The sequence below is a fragment of the Papio anubis genome, chromosome 3 (genome assembly GCF_008728515.1).
Source record: "Papio anubis isolate 15944 chromosome 3, Panubis1.0, whole genome shotgun sequence".
NCBI classification, from domain to species: Eukaryota; Metazoa; Chordata; class Mammalia; order Primates; family Cercopithecidae; genus Papio; species Papio anubis.
The window spans coordinates 144525135-144547751 of NC_044978.1; the positions used below are offsets into that span (position 1 = coordinate 144525135).

The 22617-nt window shown below is 40.9% G+C and overlaps 2 protein-coding genes across 3 annotated transcripts in view; both read right to left on the minus strand.

The window, feature by feature from the left end:
• Positions 1-11751, minus strand: part of SLC30A9 (solute carrier family 30 member 9) — a 107566-nt gene extending 95815 nt beyond the window's left edge. The window contains exon 1 of one of the 2 annotated variants that reach the window (XM_017958663.3): positions 9523-11697. In XM_017958663.3, the coding sequence (XP_017814152.1) occupies positions 9523-9634 (112 nt within the window). In that variant the 5' untranslated portion in view covers positions 9635-11697. Of the gene's footprint in view, positions 1-9522 lie in introns of both variants that reach the window. The other variant, XM_003898625.5, reaches the window with a different exon arrangement.
• A 2153-nt stretch (positions 11752-13904) lies between these two features.
• DCAF4L1 (DDB1 and CUL4 associated factor 4 like 1) lies at positions 13905-18902 on the minus strand. Its single transcript, XM_003898624.5, has one exon. It carries the CDS (start codon positions 18603-18605, stop codon positions 17415-17417), a length of 1191 nt encoding a protein of 396 aa, XP_003898673.1. The 5' UTR covers positions 18606-18902; the 3' UTR covers positions 13905-17414.
• Positions 18903-22617: the final 3715 nt, after the last annotated feature.

A 22617-nucleotide genomic window follows, 5' to 3' on the forward strand; every position in this document is an offset into this window, starting at 1 on the left:
ATAACACCATTAGCAGAAAATTTTTAAAAATCCTTAGTATCATCAAATATTCTCAATTTCAAATTTCCAGTTGTTACAAATGTTATAATTTTTTTCCAGTTTCTACGTGAATAGATTCAGACAAAGTTTACATATTGGGACTAATTGAGATGTCTTTTAAGTCTCTTTTAAGCTACAGAATGTCTGCTTTTTTTTGTTTTGTTTTGTTCTGTTTAACTGCAATTTTTATGTTGAAAAAGCCAGGTTGTTTGTCCTGAATTTTTGTCCTGGTGATTTCCCAGGCTGATTTTGCTGACTGAATTCCTATGGTATTGTTTAGCACATTCTTCTATATGTTCTATAAATCAATGGCTGTAAAGGCTTTATCTAACTTTAGGCTCTTTTTATTAGGTCAACAGTACTTTGTTAAGTGGTGATGAGTTTTTTTTATCAGGAACCACACAGTAATTGGTTGATTTATTTGGGATGATAATGTCTACTGTTCTTCAATGCCTAGAATCATTTATTCATTAGGTGGTTACAAAACAATACTAATTTTATAACTCCTTCATTTACTACTCAGAATACTTCTACAAAGAGAAAATATCCGTCATTTATTGGTTATTCAGAAAAGTAGTTCATATAGGAAAGTCAGACTAAATGCTTCTTTCCCTTTGTTTACCAGTTCTCAAAATAATATGTTAATTACCTAAGGTCCTGTAATAGTGACACATTTTTAATTTATGTGTATATCATGAAAACTTCATAAATTTAAACATTACTTGGCATTTTTCAATCTAGTTTAGTCATCATCCCGACTAATGCTCAAACTGTTCTATTTTGGGCCAGTAGAGGTCTCTTAAAATTGACTCCCAAGTGCTTTTGACACTATCCCCATAATCTTTGAAAGCTTTCTTGCTGGCTGTTTTGAAAAGTCCTTAATTTTTAACACTAGTAGAAATTCAGGTATCAGCAACTTTAAAAGTACACATTTGGCATTAATACGAGACAGAAAATGGCACATACATTTACCACCTTTAACACTGTATATTATAACAACTGTACTGGAGCACACTTAACTCAATAAAACAAATATAATACCTAATACATAGCAATAGAAACACAACCACTGGTTAAAGAATTACTAAATTCCGCAGGGTGCAGTAGCTCACGCCTGTAATCCCAGCACTTTAGGAGGCCAAGGTGGGTGGATCACAAGGTCAGGAGTTTCAGATCAGCCTGGCCAACATAGTGAAACCCCGTCTCTACTAAAAATACAAATATTAGCCAGATGTGGTGGTGGGCGCCTATAATCCCAGCTATGCAGAAGGCTGAGGCAGGAGAATTGCTTGAACCCAGGAGGCGGAGGTTGCAGTGAGCCAAGATCGTGCCATTCCATTCCAGCCCGGGCGACAGTATAAGACTCCATCTCAAAACAAAACAAAAAAAAAACAACAAAAAAAGAATTACTGAATTCATTAATTCTAGTAAGCAGAGAGACAGAGTGAAAAATATTACCCACCATTAATACTCTTTTTTCAAGGTAACTTCTAAACAACCTACATATGGAAGTCTTTACTCTGGCACTTACTATTCTACTGGCCTGGACAAGAACTGTGTATATAAGGGTTATGTCTTCAAGACTGCAGAGCTACTGGTATCCTATCATCAGTCTATTCAGAACAGCCACACTTCTGTGTTTATTTTACTCTCATAGCCTTTGTAGCTAATGACCTAATGGCCACTGCCAGTGATCACTACTTGTCCTCTCTCTCCAATCTAGTTTGTCACCTACCACTTACTCTGGCTTCCAGAGAAAATCTGACCATCATTTTTAGGCTACGAATAACAACAAAAAGACGCTCCTTTTCTCTCACACAAACTGACAACTCAGTCTACTCTACATGTTGCTTCCGCAACAACAACTAAAAATAAACAAAAAGATTTCTTGCAATGTGAGTTTATTTCCGCCTAACCTCAGAGACAAAGTCAAGCTTGCAGCCTGTCTTCTAGAGTTCAGTCTCCTTAGTTAAGAGACTATTTCAGTAATTATTTTCCAAAATTTCTAAGGCAGTGATATATGAAAGCTAAATAGCTGTTAAAAGAGCTTACCAAGAGGTTATATAACCTTTTTTTTTTTTTTTTTTTTTTTGAGACGGAGTCTTGCTCTGTCGCCCAGGCTGGAGTGCAGTGGCCGGATCTCAGCTCACTGCAAGCTCCGCCTCCTGGGTTCACGCCATTCTCCTGCCTCAGCCTCCCGAGTAGCTGGGACTACAGGCGCCCACCACCTCGCCCGGCTAGTTTTTTGTATTTTTTAGTAGAGACGGGGTTTCACCGTGTTAGGCAGGATGGTCTCGATCTCCTGACGTTGTGATCCACCCGTCTCGGCCTCCCAAAGTGCTGGGATTACAGGCTTGAGCCACCGCACCTGGCCTATATAACCTTTTAAAGAAGTTATTATGAATTTAAAATACATAATATAGAACACAAAAATTATTCCTTATAGTATTATTCATCGCAGGAAAAAACAGAAACAACTCAAATGTTTCCTAATAGAACAATGATTAAGTTACCGCAGGTCCTTATACTTTTATTATGTATTCATTAAGAACTTTTAATAACAAGGAAAAACACTCATGCTCTAATGTTGCATGAAAAAAAGCAGGAGACTTGTACAGTATGATTTCAACTACTAAAAATGTGGTGAAATATCTGGATTATGCACAGTTTTTACTTTATACCTTATACTTTCTTTGTATTTAAAAAAATGCCCATAATAATAAAAAAAAAACCCCTAAGAATATATCAATTGCTAAATCATCTGAAACTTCATCAAGGTCTTATTAACATCATCATCACAATTTGTAATATAGTCTACCATTAACAGATTGACTATCTCTGGTTTACTTTAATCCTTTCAGCTAGCCAAAACTAAAGGAAAATCCTTTTTATCCTTAATCATGTAGCAAGCAAAAGTGTGACCTGGATGGAGCAGCTTAGTCTAGAAGATCACTGCTGATGTAACTTTTCTCCAGACCAGAGTAAGAAACAGAGAATCTCTTTTTTTTTTTTTGAGTTAGGAAACAATAGATGACGACAACTTCCTGGACTGCATCTTGACATACATCTCTACTGCCTTGCTTAATTCTATTTTTTTTTTCCATTTTTATTTATTTTTGAGATAGAGTCTCACTCCGTCATCCAGGCTGGAGTGTAGTGGCATGATCTCAACTCACTGCAACCTCTACCTCCCGGGTTCAAGTGATTCTCCCACCTCAGCCTCCCGAGTAGCTGGGATTACAGGCATGTGCCACCACGCCTGACTAATTTTTGTATTTTTAGCAGAGATGGGGTTTCACCATGTGGGCCAGACTGGTCTTGAACTCCTAACCTCAGGTGATCCACCCTCCTTGGCCTCCCAAAGTGCTGGGATTACAGGTGTGAGCCACCGCACCCAGCTGTGTTTTTCTGAGACAGGGTGTCACTCTGTCATCCAGGCTGGGGCAGTGGTGCAATCATGGTTCACTGCAGCCTCAACCTCCCCAGCCTCAGGTGGTCTTCCCACCTCAGCCTCCTGAGTAACTGGGACCACAGGTGCGTGCCACCCTACCTGGCTAAAATTTTTTTTTTTTGTAGAGATGGGATTTTGCCATGCTTCCCCAAACTCCTGAACTCAAGCGATCTACCTACCTTGGCTTCCCAAATTTTGCTGAGATTACAGGCATGAGCCACCATGCCTGGCCAAGAGTGACATTTTAAAAACACTCCTCTTTTTCTAAGACTGTGGCTTAAAATACTCAAATTTCCACCAGGTGCAGTGGCTCATGCCTGTAATCCCAGGACTTTGGGAGGCCAAGGCAAGCAGATCACCTGAGGTCAGGAGTTCAAGACCAACCTGACCAACATGGTGAAATCCTGTCTCTACTAAAAATACAAAAATCAGCCAGGCGTGGTGGCTAACACCTGTAATCCCAGCTACTCGGGAGGCTGAGGCAGGAGAATCGCTTGAACCCAGGAGGCGGAGGTTGCAGTGAGCCGAGATCCGCCATTGCACTCCAGCTTGGGCAACAAGAGCGAAACTCCATCTCAAAAAAAACCAAAAAATGAAAAAACTCAATTTTATTTTCATACCACCCCACCACACCCTAGACACAACAGGTTTCTTTCTGCTCCTTAAAACTATTTGTTTGGGCCAGACACAGTGGCTCACACCTGTAATCCCAGCACTTTGGGAGGCTGAGATGGGTGGAATGCTTGAGCTCAGGAGTTCAAGACCAACCTGGGTAACATGGTGAAACCCAGTCTGTAACAAAAATACAAAAATTAGCTGGGCATGGTGGTGTTAGCCTGTGGTCCCAGCTACTCAGAAAGCTGATGTGGGAGGATCACTGGAGCCCGGGCAGTCAAGGCTGCAGTGAGCTGTGATCGTGCCAGTGCACTCTAGCCTGGGTGACAGAGCAAGACCCTTTCTCAAAAATACATACATATATACATACTAGTCTGATCTTTACAGTTCCTCTTTACTCTTCCCAAATTGCTCTTTCTCCCAGACCTTCACATGGCTTGCTCATTTTCATCTTTCATGCCTAGGCTCAGTCATCACCTCAGAAAAGTTGGAGTCCCAGGCCATCTTATCTAATGAACTAGCCCGTCCTGGCTACTTTCTAGCCCATCGTCCTGCCTATCTCTTCTATGGCACTTTAAATATATTTACTTCTGATGGAAGAAAGGTGGAAACCAACTACCTTGTTCAGCACTACACTATCAGCAACAATAATGCCTGGCATCCAATGCTGATTCTCATTCACAACAACTCTAGGAGGTACATACTACAGTTAGCTTCATTTTATACCTAAGTACAATAAATTCTACAATGAACTTGATCTGCATAGAATCTTTCTGTCGACCTGCCCAAATGGTCTTTTTGTTTGTTTGCTTGCTTTTTTTTTTTTTTTTTTTGAGACGGAGTTTTGATCTTGCTGCCCAGGCTGGAGTGCAATGGCGCGATCTCAGCTTACTGCAGCCTCCACCTCCTGGGTTCAAGCAATTCTCCTGCCTCAGCCTCCCAAGTAGCTATCATTACAGGTGCCCACCACCATGCCCAGCTAATTTTTGTATTTTCAGTAGAGACGAGCTTTCACCATATTGGCCATGCTGGTCTTTTATAACTGTCAATTCTCTTAGTTATTTAAAGAGTTTGAGGAGGAGGAGGGACCTCTGCTGGGGATAAAAGTTAAATTCTTAGTCTACTTTCCTTATGACAATAAATACCAGCAGATTAGAGACAATAATAACAGAGTACGTTTGATTTCTATTTTCTATTTAAAAATTACACTTTTATTAATTTCAGTGTTCATCTAGTATACTTAAGCGTCTTCCCCTCTCAAATGTTTGCCAAATGAGGCCACCTGTAAATACATGAAAAAAAGAAATATGTGCTCTATCCTAACCCAAAGAACTTTTTATAAAAAAGGATATACTTACTACAGAAACTAAGTAACATTTTTATTCTTTAGAAGTATATGTCTACTGTAGATCATTTGTAAAACACAAATTAAAAAAATTTTAGACATGAAAACTCACTGTTGATATCACAGTATATATTTTTACTGTATTTTTCTACAGTTTTTACCTAATAACACAAGAGTACTTTCCATGTCACTATTCTTCTGAATTATAACTTCTTTTTTTTTTTTTTTTTGAGATGGAGTTTCGCTCTCGTCGCCCAGGCTGGAGTGCAGTGGCGCAATCTCAGCTCACTGCAACCTCCGCCTCCTGGGTTCAAGTGATTCTCCTGCCTCAGTCTCCCAAGTAGCTGGGATTACAGGTGCCCGCCACCACGCCCAGCTAATTTTTAAATTTTTGGTAGAGATGGGGTTTCACCACATTGGCCAGGCTGGTCTCGAACTCCTGACCTCAGCTGATCCACCCACCTCGGCCTCCCAAAGTGCTGGGATTACAGGAGTGAGCCACCACACCCGGCCCTGAATTATAAGTTTTTAAAAAATGGTTGTAAATATCACCAGCCCATAATAAATGTATCATAATATATTTCAGTTTCCAACTCTCCATAACTATAAACTACCAATTTATTACTATAGTAAACTCTGCAAACATTTTAATATGTATCTGATTATTTCTTTAAAGTAAATCCTTTTGAGTAAAAACTATTAGGTCAGAGGGCATAAACCTTTTAAGTTTTCAATCAGTAGTTAAGAGAGTTCCTGTTTTCCCACACCCTCAATATGGGGTATCATCATTATGAAAAATTCGGCAGAAATGAGATAGGCAGTGAGAAGTAAAACCCTTTAAAGTTTCTATTTTTTAGTAAGTATGGAACATTTTTGCATTTTTATTGACCACTTGAACAACTTTATGAAATTTGTATTCAATTCCTTTGTCCATTTTCCTACTGGAATGTATACTGGTTTGTAAAAATTCTTTATAACTTAAAGATACTAACTCTACACTATCTAATTGAGTAGTCACTGTTTACTGAGCACTTAAAATGTGGTTAGTCTGAACTGTGATGTGCTGTAAGTGTAAAACACTCACTGGGTTTTCAAATGTCCATCAATGACAGACTGGATTAAGAAAATGTGGCACATATACACCATGGAATACTGTGCAGCCATAAGAAAGGATGAGTTCATATCCTTTGTAGGGACATGGATGAAGCTGGAAACCATCATTCTCAGCAAACTATCGCAAGAACAGAAAACCAAACACCGCAGGTTCTCACTCATAGGTGGGAACTGAACAATGAGAACACTTGGACACAGGAAGGGGAACATGACACACCGGGGCCTGCCGTGGGATGGGAGGAGCGGGAAGGGATGGCACTGGGGGATATACCTAATGTAAATGACAAGTTGACGGGTGCAGCACAACATGGTGCATGTATACATATGTAACAAACTTGCACGTTGTGCACATGTACCCTAGAACTTAAAGTATAATAAAAAAAAAAAAAGCCAAGAAAAAAAGAATTAAAAAAAAAAAACCTCACTGGGTTTTAAAGACAGTACAAAAAGATGATGTAAAATACTTCAATAATTTTGATATTGATTACATGTTGAAATATTTTGAATATACTTGATAAAATAGTATTAAATTTTAATTTTATTATTAAAATATATTAATTTCATTATTTAAATTAATTCTAGAATATATTAAAATTAATTAATCTTTAATTTTGTTTTTTTTAAAATATGGCTATCAGACAACTCAAAATTACAAACAGGGTTCTCATATTTCTTTTAGACAGTTTCTATTTTGCCTTTAAAGGCATTTCTCAGTTTTAAGTATTCAAGCAATCCCTCAAGGTTTCCTCCTCTCTTTACGCTTTATAAGTTTTTCCCAGCCACAGGCATTTTAGAAGCATAAACTAAACCTTACTTCTAGACAAATAAAAACATCTGTTTTTAGATTTTCTTTCTCCAAAAGTTCTTCAAATAGTCTTCTCACATGCATCCAATTTAAATAGTACTCTTTTTCTAAATGATTTTTAAATTTTGCCATAATAATGGTTGCCCTTTTAAGAAATGCTTTATTATTGAAACTAAATTTTCACAAAGTTATTTTAAAAAACCTACTAAGCATTTTTAAGTGTGAAAAAAACATTTTAATTTTTTGTAGTAATAAACATTCCAAACAACTTTGCAAAGTCATTTTGACCACTAAGATAGGTAATAATTATCTATGTTTCACAGACAGATGAGACAAAGAACACATAATTTTCAACATGATTACAGCTACACAGAAGAGGGATTACAAATTACACTGTTTCTACTCCTTTTTGTCAACACTTAAAGGGCAGTTTAGACTAAATTTAACAGCCACTGTAATTTCAGTGTAAAATGCCAAAATTGGTTGATCAATAGAAACAATTGTGCTAAAAACTTACTTGGGGATTCTGGAGATGATTCATTTTTCTTTTTCTTTTTTTTTTTTTTGAGACAGAGTCTCACTCTGTCACCCAGGCTTGAGTGCACTGGCACACTCAAGGCTCACTGCAGCCTCAACTTCCTGGGCTCAAGCGATCCTCCCACCTCCGCCTCCGGAGTACAGGCTAGGATTACAGGCGTGTGTCACCAAACCAGGCTAATTTTCTGTAGAGAGGCGGTTTTGCCATGTTGCCCGGGCTGGTCTGAACTCCTGGGCTGAAGCGATCCACCCACCTCAGCGTGCTAAGGTTTACAATCCTCCTGAGGATTACAAGCATGAGCCACTGCACCCAGCCGACGATTCATTTTGTCCATAAGAGAACCTGGCAATATATTGCCAATATGGAAAAACTCAACAGTTACACTTTTCTATCACTACCAAAAAGCCCTGGGAATAGTGCTGTTAAAATTTATCCGTTTGAAATTTTAAGAGCCAGCTTTTACATTTGTTGCAAATAAAAGATATGAATATATTCTAATTTATATGCACAGCACAGTTATTATAGCTTATATTACATAAAATCTCGAATGACTGCAACTTCCACCTTCTTTCAGGAGGTCACAAACATGCTACGGGTTTTTTCAAACATGACATGTTTTTAGAGACAGGTCTCACTATATTGCCCAGGGTAGCCTAGAACTATTGGGCTCAAAAGATCTGCCTGCCTCAACCTCCCGAGTAGCTGGACTACAGGAGCGCACCACCATGCATGGCTTCAAACATGAATGTTTCGGTAAATACTCTCTGCATCCTAAGAATGGAGGGATTAGATTAAGGGTGGACTTAGTTCTGTCTTCTCCCTCAGAGTTCCTATCAGTTCTCAGTGTCAAGCAATGTGTCAAGCTACGGCAAAAACGAAGGTAAGCCTTATTAGAAGTTCAATGTTATTTTGGAAACTCTCAAACCATTTAAATTTCAGTCAGAAAAGAATGTTGAGAGAGATGAAAATTCTCTTCAACCACCTTTTTTTCTGGGTTACAATTACAACTGACACCTTTTCACCAAAAAGACTGCTCAGCCGAGCTGAAGAGTTCCTTTGTTTTTCGGCTCCAAACTGGGTTCATTCAATGATCGTCGGATACTTTCGTACTTCTTCCGAAAGATCCGTATTGAGTAGCACTCCTCCTTCCTTTTAGAAAATTTAAGAAAATAAGTTGGGAGTATAAGAAAAAGAACAGGCCAAGAAAATCTTAACCTAGTGTTAAATGAAGGTGCGCTGGAAAGCTCCAAAGACCCTGGAACTTTGCGGAGTCCGCAATTTCCAACCGCGGAGGTGAGTCACCGCGGGACACCGCGATGCGCACGTAACATTTTGTTTGGTAAAAAGCAGTAGGCTTCAGAGGTGCAATCCGGCCCGCGAGATGCCCACAAGTTCCCGCGGGGGCCCTGCTAGGGCTGCAGGAGGCATCAGAGTCAGAGAGACCTGTCAGGACACCCGCGGGCTGCGCAGGGTGAACTGGAAAGGCGGAGGCCGGAAAGGAAGGTTCTGAGGTTGGCGAAAGGCAAGCGGGGGACCTGCCCCACGCGAGGCGCCGAACCCATCCTGGCCCTCCAATTCGGCTTCTACGGAGCCAGCGGCCAGCGCGGGACACTCACCCTGGCGGTCGCTGGGGCCACGGGCCGCCGCCCTGCATCGCAGACGGAGCCGGCACAAGGAGGACCAGCTACATCTGTGGGCCGCGACAGCGGCGGCCAAACCCGGTAACATCCTGGCGGGGCACGGGCCCCTACTCGGACACCGCCTCCTGCCTCCGCGCCGCCACCGACACCGACTGACTCCATAGACTGGACATCAGCGAACACTGATACCTTCGCCGCCACAGGCTGCCTCAGTGACCCGGAAACGGCGACGTCATTTAGCGACGCCTGCCGTGGAAGCAGCGGAAGTGACGTAACGCGTTGAACACCAATAAGGAGGCCTTCCCTCCCAGGGACCCAGACCCCCAAAGGGGGGAGGGCGTGGCCGCAGGGGAAGTTTGGTGTCCGCCGTCGTCTTTTGCACCTGTACTTTTGCACTTGCTTGGAAATCATCACGTAAACTGTTTACATCTTGGTCAGCCAGGAAAGCTGTCCTTTGGGAGTTCTGTCTACTTATTCCTTTTTTCTAGACTCGAAGCCAGGACCATGGTTTCGGAAATGGGAGGAAAGATGGGAAGGATGGACGCAGGTTTTCTGAGCCTCTCTACCTAGAGCCTGCCAGGATAAACTCAGGTTGGAGCCAACATGTCCAGTAATCTCCGAACCTCTGCTACGTACATCGTTCTCCTTGTTAACACCAGTGTGTATCCAGTATCATAAAGGCAAGTACACACTTCGGAATCAGTTACTTGCCCTACTAATCTGTGAACCTCGGATTTTTGCCTGTAATATGAGAGGTTTTATATGTTCATGACATGTTAGGGTAAACGGAGGTATGGAGACTTCGAAACAGTCTGGTCCCAGGAAGAAAGAAAGAAAGAAAGTATCCACGTTAACTGTTTCTCTCTGCCATGCTCATTCAGCTCTTAGCTCAAACTCAAGAGAGGCCTTCCTTGACCACCCTAGCTATGGTAGGCCTGGTCATTCTCTACCCCGCTGTCCTATATAATTTTCTTGAAAATGCTTATCACTCTGAGATTATGGGTTTTTTTTTTTTTTGTTTTTTGTTTTTTGGGTTTTTTTGTCTATTTTGTGACCTAGAATAGAAAATAAGCATCATGATGCTGGAATCTTGTCTATTTTGTACATGGCTGTATAAAGAGGCTAAAACAATGCCTGGCAAAAATGAATTGAATGGAACGTATGGTGGTTTGTTTTGAAGTTAATCTGAGTCGCTTATCTATATTACTCCAAAATAACTATCTCAGGGGGAAATTTAGTATGTCCTTAATTTAAAAAAAATCAACAAGTCTTTTATACTAATTGAGATAAGTATAACCAAATGAGGAAAGTGAAGAAATTATCGTAAGAATGGTAAGCAAATTCAATTTCCTATGACAAACATAACTTAAAATATTCAGTGGACAAACATTATAAAAAGATGTCCCATAAATGTAGGCTCAGTATTACTAAAAAATCTGAATATTACTGGAAAGTTACTTTCCCTTTCTTGTAATAGATTTTAATAGAAATTCAACATTATGAAGTAAAAATACATAAAGGCTTACCTCTTATGGTAACTGTGTGCAGACATCTATTAACTTTTATGGATAATTATTTTTGAACAAAACTAATCTCATATTTTGCATTCTTAAAATGGCTCTGGTTTCAACTGTCATTTTAGGCAAGCCTGATCAGAACTTCTCAGGTTTTGTTTTTAATTTGTACGATAGGATTATTTTTATTTTGTTTACCTGTATGTTCTAATCATTTTTAGAAGAAAATATGTTCCTTTTGTGATATAAAACTTTAAAAAAAATACATTTTGTGCAGAGTTCTTAATTTCCATAACGGCCCACCTGATGTGTAAAATATAATGTTGGTGCACAGTAAAATTTCACCGTGTGTTAATTTTTTCCTGTCCTTCTTTTTCCTGGTATAGTTGAGGTGTAACTTGACTTAGACACTACTATTTGTTATAAACTACCAGTACCCTTGATTTGCCAAATAAGTTTGAAGAACAAAGTGTATCATTCCGTGTTACCTTGTTTAACCCTCGCATTGCTGTGTCACATAATAAAGCCTCAACAGACTTGGATTAAAATAACTCTGCAGTTGTCGTGGTATTTATACCTACATATCATGATATACTTATCCTTTTGGAAAGTCTTTGAAACTTCCCCAAGTGCTAAAACTTAAGATAATGTCAGTTTTAGAGTTCCTCAGGGGAATTTCCTTTGACCCTAAATCCCATCCTTACCGAAAGACTTTGCTTTTATGCTCCATTTGAGACACATTCAGCGTTGCCTATACAAAACAGGTAAGATTCTAGTATCATAGGGCTGATTTTCTATTGGAAGAGGCAGCAAATTTATAAATGAACATATTGATAATTTAAAACAGTAATAGCAACGGTAGTAATATTAATCATTTATTAATTGCCAGGCCCTCTATGTACACTGTCTGATTCATAATACTTTAAATAAGTTATAGGTAGATGGAGAAACCAAGGCACAAAGATCTTGCTCTTAAGCACCACTCTTTCTAAGTCAGTGGGTACTTGCCTTTGGAAGAAAATGTGAGGTCTTCTCAAAAGACTCGAATGAAAATGTGGTGTTTCTATTTTTTTTTTTTCTGGGATGTACGTTAAAAGAGAATTTCCCCAGTTATTTTTTACATCATTTCATGTGATCAACGTGGTGTAAAATTGTCTTTGAGTTTCATGAGGATTCATGATATAAATAGATGCCTAAATATAGGGAACTTTATTAAGTCAGATAGAAATAGAAGTAGGAGAGAAGTGAAGTGTCATTTGATTATTACCATACACCATGATTCCTGCAAGGTTTTCCATTAACTCTGAAGAAGTTCCAGCATCTTTCAGAAATTTGCTTGTGCAATTGAGCTGACTACTATTCCTTGGTTTCATCCTGTCTATAGCTTTGGGAAAATAATTCTGATCTTGAGATAAACTTGGCTGGTTATCTGGAAAACTGACTTAGATAATCCATTAAAAAAAAAGTAAGTGGCTCTATCATGAGGCTTACCAAGAACACCAATTTAATTTTGAACACACACATATTTGTTGTCATCACGTTTTGGGGATTTTTTTCTTTGCCTCTAGGAGTGGGGAAGGAGGGAGCTTGCCCACCTGAACACTTCAATAAGAAATTGGCCCAGTCTGGCCAACATGGCAAAACTTTTTCTCTACTAAAAATACAAAAATCAACTGAGCGTAGTGGCGCACACCTATAATCCCAGCTACTCAAGAGGCTGAGGCACAAGAATCACTTGAACCCAGAAGGCGGGCGTTGCAGTGAGCTGAGATTATACCACTGCACTCCAAGGTGGGCGACAAAGTGAGACTCTGTATCGAAAAACAAAAAAAAGCAAGAAAGAAAATGGCTTATAGCCAGGTGCTGGTGGCTCATGCCTGTAATGCCAGCACTTTGGGAGGCCAAGGCAAGAGGCCAGAAGTTTAAGACCAGCCTGGGCAACACGATGAGATCCCATCTGTACCAAACAAAAAACAAAACAAAACAAAACAAAGCAAAACAAAAAACGAAACAGAAGTGGCTTATACATGGGTAAAAAGAATTATCTGGTCAAACTCCCCCTCTCCTATACAATAGTCAGAAGCAGTAAGTGTCTGCACAGACACATTTGGCCTGTAAACGCAGAAATGCAAAAGAAATGAAACATGCAGTTGATATGGTTTCTGACCAGGTTGCTAATCCTCATCTCCATTTTTCAGAGAGGTGAAAGATTTTTCCACAGTTCACTTAGCAAGAATGTCATAGAAGATGGAATCAGACTCAGGTCCTCTAACTCCAAATCAATTTACGTGGCTGAGTGAGCACTGTAGAGGAGAGAAGAAAGGAGTGGCTTGTTCTTACAGGTTTTCCCTCTGACATTATCCTATGAAATTACTTGTGGGATTTTTTTAATCACAATTATCTTGTCAAATAGCCATTTAGTATTCCACTACCATTAAACTTAGGTTCACTCTTTGCCACTTTCATCCAAGAAAAGGAGAATGATTTCTCCAATGATAACTATATTCCTGGATCGTAGCTCTCTTATTCAACACTTCTTAGCTTCTCCAATAAAAGCTCCTGCAATTTACCTGGTGTGGTGGAGAAAAAATTACATATACACACATGCACACACACCTTTTCCTCAGAAGGTAGTAAACAAGATTCAGATTACAGCTGGAATAATTGAGTTATTAAATACTCCTGGAAACAAGAGACTGACTGTTTGATAACCTTTATCCTTGAGAGGAATTAAGCTAAGACAGAGCGTGGAGATGTAATACTTTTAGAGAGGGTAGCATTTGTGAAGAGTCAATTCTTTCCCCAAAGCCACAGGGGGAGGCAGCAAGACAAAATCTTACTAGGTTTTTTAAAATTTAACTTTTTATTGAAGTATAATACACAGAAGAAAACACATAAAGGCACAGCTGTAAGAATTATCACTAGTGAACAAAAACTGTGTAGCCAGTACCCCACTATACAGCAGATGCACCTGACAGCAGTAACAACCATACTCTGACAATGACCCTGTGATCTAAAATGAGTGTGTGCTCAGAATCCCAAATTAAGGAATCAGGAGTGACTAATCCTGAGTTTCACTCCTTATCTATGCAGGACATCTGAACCCCCAGCGCATCCCTTACAACACAGGCAATACAGGGGATCAAGGTCCTTTGCTTTGGGTTAAATGGAGGTTGCTAGGTGGAGTGTGCTAAATGACAATGCTATATAAACTGCATGCTTTTTACAAACAGTAGTGGTTCTTCCATTCAGCCTACTACCATTGGACCATCCCTATATATAAGTTCCCCCAATAAACCCAAGTCTTGTTCGTTGTCTACACATGTCTTCTTTGGCCTCTCGGACACAGTGCCATTCCTATTGGAGTCACCAGGGGTCTGGCATGACACCAGCATTGCTAGCTTCCTAGAATCCTCTTCTGGTCACTACTCTCCTACCCTGCAAGTATACCATTAATCCTGCTTCTAAGAACATAGATTAATTTTGTCTGTTTAGGGACTTTATGTGCATTAATTGTACAATATGTGCTCTTTGGTGTTTGGCATCTTTATTTCAACATTATGTTTGTGGGATTTGTCCATACTGCTATGTTCATTCTTACTACTGCAAAAAGGATTCCATTGTGTTAATATCCCACAATTTATCCATTCTACTATTAATGAACATTTGGGTAGTTTCCAGTTGGGGCTATTAACAAATTATGGTGGACACAGGTATGCATTTCTGATGAATATATTCCTAGGACTGAAATTACTGGGTCATAGAGTATGCAAACTCCTAGCTTTAGCAATTACCAACTTTTCCAAGTGCTTGTACCAGTATACACTCTCAATAGTATATGAAAGTTCTATTTGCTCACAACTGCACCAACATTTGCTTCTCTTTTTTTAACTTCCAGTGTCACTCCACCTGATCTATTTTATTTTAACCATTATAGTGAAAGTGGTGTGGCACTGTGATTTTAGTTTGCATTTCCTTGACAATAAATGAAGTTGGATGCCTTTTCAAATGTATATTAGCCATTTGGATCTCCTCTTTTTCTCCTATTCAAGACTATTGCCCACCTTTCTTTTAGGTGTCTGTGCTTTTCGTACTGATTTCTTTCTTTTGTTTTTTTGCATTTGTTTTCTTTGCAAATGAGGATAAACAGTTTATCAAGTTATGTAGTCATTTTTTGTCAATTGCCAAAGAAATGACATATCACTATTAGACATATGTATGTGTGTGTATATATATATACCTGCAGCTAGTTCTTACTGAATGATTACAATGTCTTTTTTTCATTTTTTTTTGTTTTATTTTGAATGCTTATAATGTAAAAGGGACAACGTATATATCCTTTAACCCTGTATCTACTTTATCATTTAGTTTTATTGTCTAAGACATTTTACACTGAAGAAACAACAAGTAAAGCTTACACAATTTCTCATGTCACATATCAAGTTAGTATCAAAAACTGACTGAAAGGATTCCAAAAATCTGTGCCTAACCACACTCCCCATATCTTCTGTATTGATCTACTCATCTTCTATCAATATGTAATTACATTATTAACCTCATCTAGGTCATATAAAGCACATCTATCCCATCTACTTTAATTCTATGTATTGAAGTCACCAAATTTGTAATACCAGCCGTGACATGACCACAGATCTACAGAATACTTTGTATCTCCAATTGGAGGTTTAGTAGATGTCTAAAACTCAGCATCATTCCCTTCACCTAAAGTTTTTTTCTCCTTATCCTCCCTAGGTTAGTAAACGACACCATCATCTACCAGTTCTAAAGTTAACAAAAAAAACCGTCATCCTCAGAGCTTGCAGTGAGCCGAGATCGCACCACTGCACTCCAGCCTGGGCGACAGAGCGAGACTCCATCTCCAAAAAAAAAAATTGCTGCCATCCTTTATTCTTTCACTTTCTAGTTTACTCTCATCAGCAAGTCTTACCAATAATACTACCTTCGAATGATCTTCCAATGCAATCATTTCTGATCATTTCTACTTCTCACATGCAGGTCCAAGGCATCACTGTCCCTTGCCTGACTAACTACAATAGTGTCCTAATTGCTTTCTTATTTTTATTTTTTGAAGAATAACATATATACAGTAAACTATAAAAATGTGAAGCATATAGCTATATGAATTATGTACTTATCAAGTGTCAAGATAAAGAAAACTCAGCATTCCTAAAGCTTCCCCATGTCACTTCTCAAGCATCCTAAAAATAAAAAGAAAAAAAAAATCCTTTTTTTTTTTACCTTACAGAGGTATCTACTATTCTACCGTTAATCACCATAGACAAGTTTTTACTGCTTTTGAACTTCAGAATTGAACCATACAGTTTCTACTCATTTCTACCTAATTTCAATCACCATGTTGAGATTGGTCCATACTGTTTCACACAGCAAGTGTGCCTTTATTTTCTATTATTATGCAGTATCCAATTGTATGATTATAGCACAAGTTTTAGCATTTTGGAAATTCAGATAATTTCCAGGCTTGGGCTATTAAGAAGTAGCAACTAACATTATTACATGTTTTTTTCTTCCTTGCTTGGTAGAAAAACAGGCTCTTTAACATTTTTAATAAACCTCTCACAAACTGCTGCTCCTAGATTACAAAAAGTCAAAGCCAATTCCTTGAATCTGAACTTCAAGTCACCATAATAGAAACCGGAGCTGCTGCACCTTACATTCTGAAAGGTACCTCAACAAAAGCACATTAAAGACTGTTTAAAACTTCTCGTATTTAAGAAGATCCCTCTTTCCTTCCAATGCCTATGGATAATAATAAAAGGAGAATCTTAAAGGATCTGCTATTGAGTTTGAGAAATTTAATGATTCCAAACTGCAGTCTTAAATATTTCTGTAGAGACTCCGAGAAATTACCTCTCCCTTGTCTCCACTCCCACTGGCTTCCTCAAGCACAGATGCCTGGGACCCTGTGTGACTAGTCAGTCTTACTAGTACCATCATTATGCTTCTCTAAAGGGCTACTAGTGAAAGAAGCTGCTTTAATTTATTTTAGTTTTTGCCAATCTTCAGTCCTTAGAAAAGTCTTACCAAAAAAAAAAAAAAAAAAAGGGTGGGGGACACGGTTAACTGTTCTAAGGCATTCAACAAGAGGAAATAGGTATCTTTTATGAAAAGGACTTTCAAGTTAAGTCCAGTTTAACTGAAATAACTTTACGGAAAAGTCTCCACATAAAACTCTTAACACCTTACCCCCTGGCAGCCGGATAGATGGGATCTATATATATCACGTCTCTTAAACTGCTCTCACAGAAACGGTAGTAAGATACTCTTAACTTCCTTAAGTCAAATCCACATTCGGCCGCGCTGCAACCTGCAGAATTAGCTGAAGGGGAAACAATAAAGGTCCTGCCGGACAGCCATGAGCAGCCCTGGTGCTGCTCCCCGGATGCCCCCGAGCCGAGAAGCGAAGGCCACGCTGGGAATGTCGTCCTCGGAGGCAGAATACGGGGAAGGGATGGTTCTGAGCAGGTGGGCATCATGGAGGCTCCAGATTCTCGTGTAGCAGTCCTGGCCCACTGCCACCACGATTCCCTCTTCCTCGTGCACATGCAGGGGCAGATAGGCGGACTCATTCACGTGACCTTCGTACTGCCTTATACATTTAGTGGCCCTCAGATCCCATAGCTTGATCTTTCCAGTCATGTCTGACGCCATCAGGCAGTGCTCTTCTTGGAGGATTTGCACAGAGGTCACTGCAGAGTCATGGAACAGGCGAGTGGCCCTCCACCCCTTGCCTCGATTTCTACAGCGCAGATCAATGGCAAAGATCTCCCCGGAGCGACAGCCATTAAACAGCAAAGGGGCCGTACTAGCAAATTGCTGGGCCAAGACATCACTGCTGGCACCAAACGACTGCTGGTGTCCCGTCGCCACGTTGGTCAACAGGACCTGCTGAGACAAGCCTGCACTAAAGCAGTGATATGCCCGGGTGTTGAGGGACCAGGCACAGGACCAGGCCTCAGGGATCTGGAAACTGCAGAGCATGCCAGGCTGGTTTACTCTTGTGTGAACACTTAAGAATCGCGACGCTGGGAGCAGCACCGCACAGCTTGGAGCATCCGTAATTCCCTCGAAGCACAGCAGAATGTGAGAGTCCAACTGGTTCAGCGAGGCCCAGCACAGGGACTTCACCTTCCGGTTGGGGACGTAGAGGTTTCTGAGCACGTACACGTGGAATGAAGGGATCTTCAGAGTTCGCAGGCTGATAATGCCGTACTTGGAGCCTTCGACTTCGACCTGGTTCACTACGAAGAGCTGGTCGCTGTTGGTACTCGCCAGAATGAAGTTAAATCGGTCGGTCGCCAAAGAGGAGGGATCCAAGCTCCGAATCTGGACCTTTTTTCTCTCCATGCAGCTCACACGCAGCTCGTTGGCCAAACGGGAGTAACTGGTGACGTTGAGGAAACCTAGCTGGCTTTTTCGGAGCATAGAAGATGCATTAAATCCCATTCTGGCTACCTTTTTCTGCTTGGCCTCCTCCTCGAGGAGTCGCAGCCTTTCAGCCTCCATTTCCTCCTGCGGACTGTTGCTCGTGACAGGAAATTCTTCAGGATGTTCTTTTCCGTGACAGGAAGTTCCGTCCGGGCGCGAACGGAAGTGTTGCTAATTTTTATCTCTGTATTCTGGGAGCAAGTCCTTTGTTGCAGATGTGTATTACAAGTCTCTTTTCCTACTCTGTGGGTTGTCGTATTCTCTCAGTGGCGTCTTGACGAAAGTTCTTGATGTTAAATTTTTTCCTTTCTCTTTTTGAGACAGGATCTTGCTCTTTCACCCAGGCTGGAGTCCAGTGGCCCGACCACGACTCACTGCAGCCTGGAACTCCTGGGCTCAAGTGATTCTCCTACTTCTGCCCTACGTAGCTGGGACTATGGGCTCAAGACACCACGCCCGGCTAATTTTTTTGTAAAGATGGGGTCTCCCTGCGTTGCCGATGCTGGTCTGGAACTCGAGCTCGAGCAGCCTGTCCGCCTCAGCCTCCCAAAGTGCTGGAATTACAAGCATGAGCCCACCGCGCCTTGCCTGTATTTCTTAATTTTTTATTTTTTATTTTGAGATGGAGTCTCGCTGTGTCACCCAGGCTGGAGTACAGTGGCGCGATCTCGGCTCACTGCAAGTTCCGCCTCTCGCGTTTCACGCCATTCTCCTGCCTCAGCCTCCCAAGTGGCTGGGACTACAGGTGCCTGCCACCATGCCTGGTTAATGTGTGTGTATTTTTAGTAGAGACAGGGTTTCACCATGTAGGTAGGATGGTCTCAATCTCCTGACCTCGTGATCCGCCCGCCTCAGCCTCCTAAAGTGCTGGGATTACAGGCTGAGCCACCGTGCCCGGCCGCCTGTATTTTTAAAATACAGTTAGAGACCAGACTGGGCGGCGTGGTGAAACTTTGTCTCTGAAAAAGTACAAAAATTAGACCGGGCGCAGTGGTTCACGCCTGTAATCTCAGCACTTTGGGAGGCCGAGGCAGGTAGATCACGAGGTCAGGAGATCAAGACCATCCTGGCTAACACGGTGAAATCCCGTCTCCACTAAAAATACAAAAAATTAGGGGGGACTGGTGGCGGGCACCTGTAGTCCCAGCTACTCGGGAGGCTGAGGCAGGAGAATGGCGTGAACCCGGGAGGCAGAGCTTGCAGTGAGCCGAGATTGCACCACTGCATTCCAGCCTGGGCAACAGAGCGAGACTCTGTCTCAAAAAATAAATAAATAAATAATTATACAAAAATTAGCGGGGCATGGTGCACACCTGTAGACCCAGCTACTCAGGAGACGGGAGGGAAAATCACCCGAGCCCAGAAGGTTGAGGCTGCAGTGATCACCCCACTGCACTCCAGCGAAGCCAGGAGACAGAATAAGACCCTGTCTCAAAAAGAAAGAAAAATAAGTAAATAAACTATGAATTTGTCCAAACTGTCAATTTGTTTCATTAATGGTATCTTTCGTGTTCTGTTCAGGACATTTGTACCTATTACATGATACTAGTAAAGTTTTCGGGTGTCTACCAAGAGGAGACTGATCGCTCCAGTCCCCATCTGGGTGTTTCCTCTGCCACAAAGCTTGCTGACTGCCCCTAGGCTCTGAATTTCCAGGAATTTTGGAGGATTGGGGAGAGTTGGTAGGGACTACAGAGAAATCCGGTGATATCTGGACTATGGATCCTGTCGGAATCTACAGGCCCCAGAGCTGGGATCTCAGAGAGCACATGAGATTGAGGCCAACACACTTGCCATGGAATAACATGAGACAAGGGATTTCTATGTATCAGAAGAATGTGTTTCACCACTGCCAAATGGGAATCAGCTGACAGATGCAGGAAGTCTTGCAAAGGGCTATCAAAGCATAGAGGACTGCTTGAAATTGAGTTATCAGTGGAGCTGTTAGGAACCCCATGCATTCTCACTAACAATGACCTACAGAAAGCACATAGCAACGTGGCGGCAGTCAGACATTTAAGGCATTGCCTGTTTTCCTTCTTAAGCTTCCTGATCCCACCATTGGAAGAGCAGACACATGGAAAAGAGGGTTGCGTGTAAAGAGAATTGGAACTACAGGTCTAGTCTGCTCTGGAAGGCACGGAAGAAGTTTTTGAAATAAATATGAGACTAATATTTTAAATGAGTAGGACCTAATCTCAATACCTAGAATGAAAGTTTTAATAACTAAGGAGGCTGATACTTAGAAGCAATGAAATCTGACAAAATACCAAGTGTAGAAATGATGACTTTCATGCTTATGCCTCTTGAGGTGAGATTCTCAATCATACTGATTACACGTCTTTGTCTATCCTAGTATACTATGGACATTTTTAGACAGGGATTGTTTCTTATCCATTTTTCTATCCTTACTGTCTAGTGTATAATATAGTACATGGGACTTAGGATATAGGTAAGTGAATGAAGGAATGAAAATTATAAGAACTACATAATGTTTAATTCTCCTTTATTTCATAGGCCTCTTCACTGAGAGGAATAAGGGGTTAAGGTTATTTCTGCAAAATCTGTCCAACTTCTGCTTTACAGAGGGAGCTTTCAATCTATTTCCACTTCTTTTTTTCAATTTTTATTTTTATTTTTTTTTTTTTTTGAGACGGAGTCTCGGTCTGTCGCCCAGGCTGAAGTGCAGTGGCGCAATCTCGGCTCACTGCAAGCTCCGCCTCCCGGGTTCACGCCATTCTCCTGCCTCAGCCTCCCGAGGAGCTGGGACTACAGGCGCCCGCCACCGCGCCCGGCTAATTTTTTCTATTTTTAGTAGAGACGGGGTTTCACCATGGTCTCGATCTCCTGACCTTGTGATCCACCCGCCTCGGCCTCCCAAAGTGCTGGGATTGCAGGCGTGAGCCACCGCGCCCGGCCCTTTTTTTCAATTTTTAATGTATGTGGATACATAGTAGGAGTATGTATGGGGTACATGAGATGTTTTGATACAGGTATGTAATGTGAAATAAGCACATTAGGGTAAATGGGGTATCCATCCCCTTAACCATTTATCCTTTGAGTTACAAACAATCCAATTGCACTCTTTATTTTAAAATACACAATTAAGTTACTATTGACTATAATCACCTGGTTGTGCTATCAAATAGTAGGTCCTATTCGTCTTTTTTGTTTTGTTTTGTTTTGTTTGAGTCTTGCTCTGTTGCTCAGGCTGGAGTGCAGTGGCGTGATCTCGGCTCACTGCAACCTCTGCTTCCTGGGTTCAAGCGATTCTTCTGCCTCAGCCTCCTGAATAGCTGGGACTACAGGCTCCCACTACCACGCCCGGCTAATTTTTGTATTTTTAATAGACACAGGGTTTCACCATATTGGCCAAACTGGTCTCAAACTTCTGACCTTGTGATCCACCTGCCTCGGCCTCCCAAAGTGCTTGGATTATAGGGGTGAGCCACCGTGCCTGGCCAGTCCTATTCATTATTTAACTATATATATATATATATATATTTTACTCATTTACCATCCCCACCCTCCCCTTCTTTTTCTGATCAACTAACTTTCCTTCCTTCTCAATAAACATATAAATCAACCTTCTAGAAAAATTAAGTCTTTCTCCTTAAATGTTACACGACTTTTTATCTACTGTCTTAAAAAATTATTTCAGCCTTTAGGATTCTTTTCTTCTCTTTAAGGAATTTACATACTCCATTCCCACCATGCCATTCCATTTCCTTCATCCACCTTCCCATTTCTCCACAGAAGAAATTGGAAACGTTCCCCACAACTCTCACAACTCTGCCCCCCAGGTCCCATACTCATCCTGCCCAACCACATCATGTGACCTTTGCAGCAGTGGTTCTCATCCTGGGACAACTGTTGGCAATATCTGGAGACATTTTTAGCTGTCACAACTGGATACTATTGGCATCGAGTGGGTTGAGGCTGGAGATGCTGCTAAACATCCTACAACACACAGGGCGGCCTCTCCCGACAAAGAATCATACCCCAAAAAACATCAATAGTGCCACTATTGAGAAACCTTGCTTCTCTCAGAGTTAAAATTCAGAACTGTATATAAAAGGCAAGGCTTACC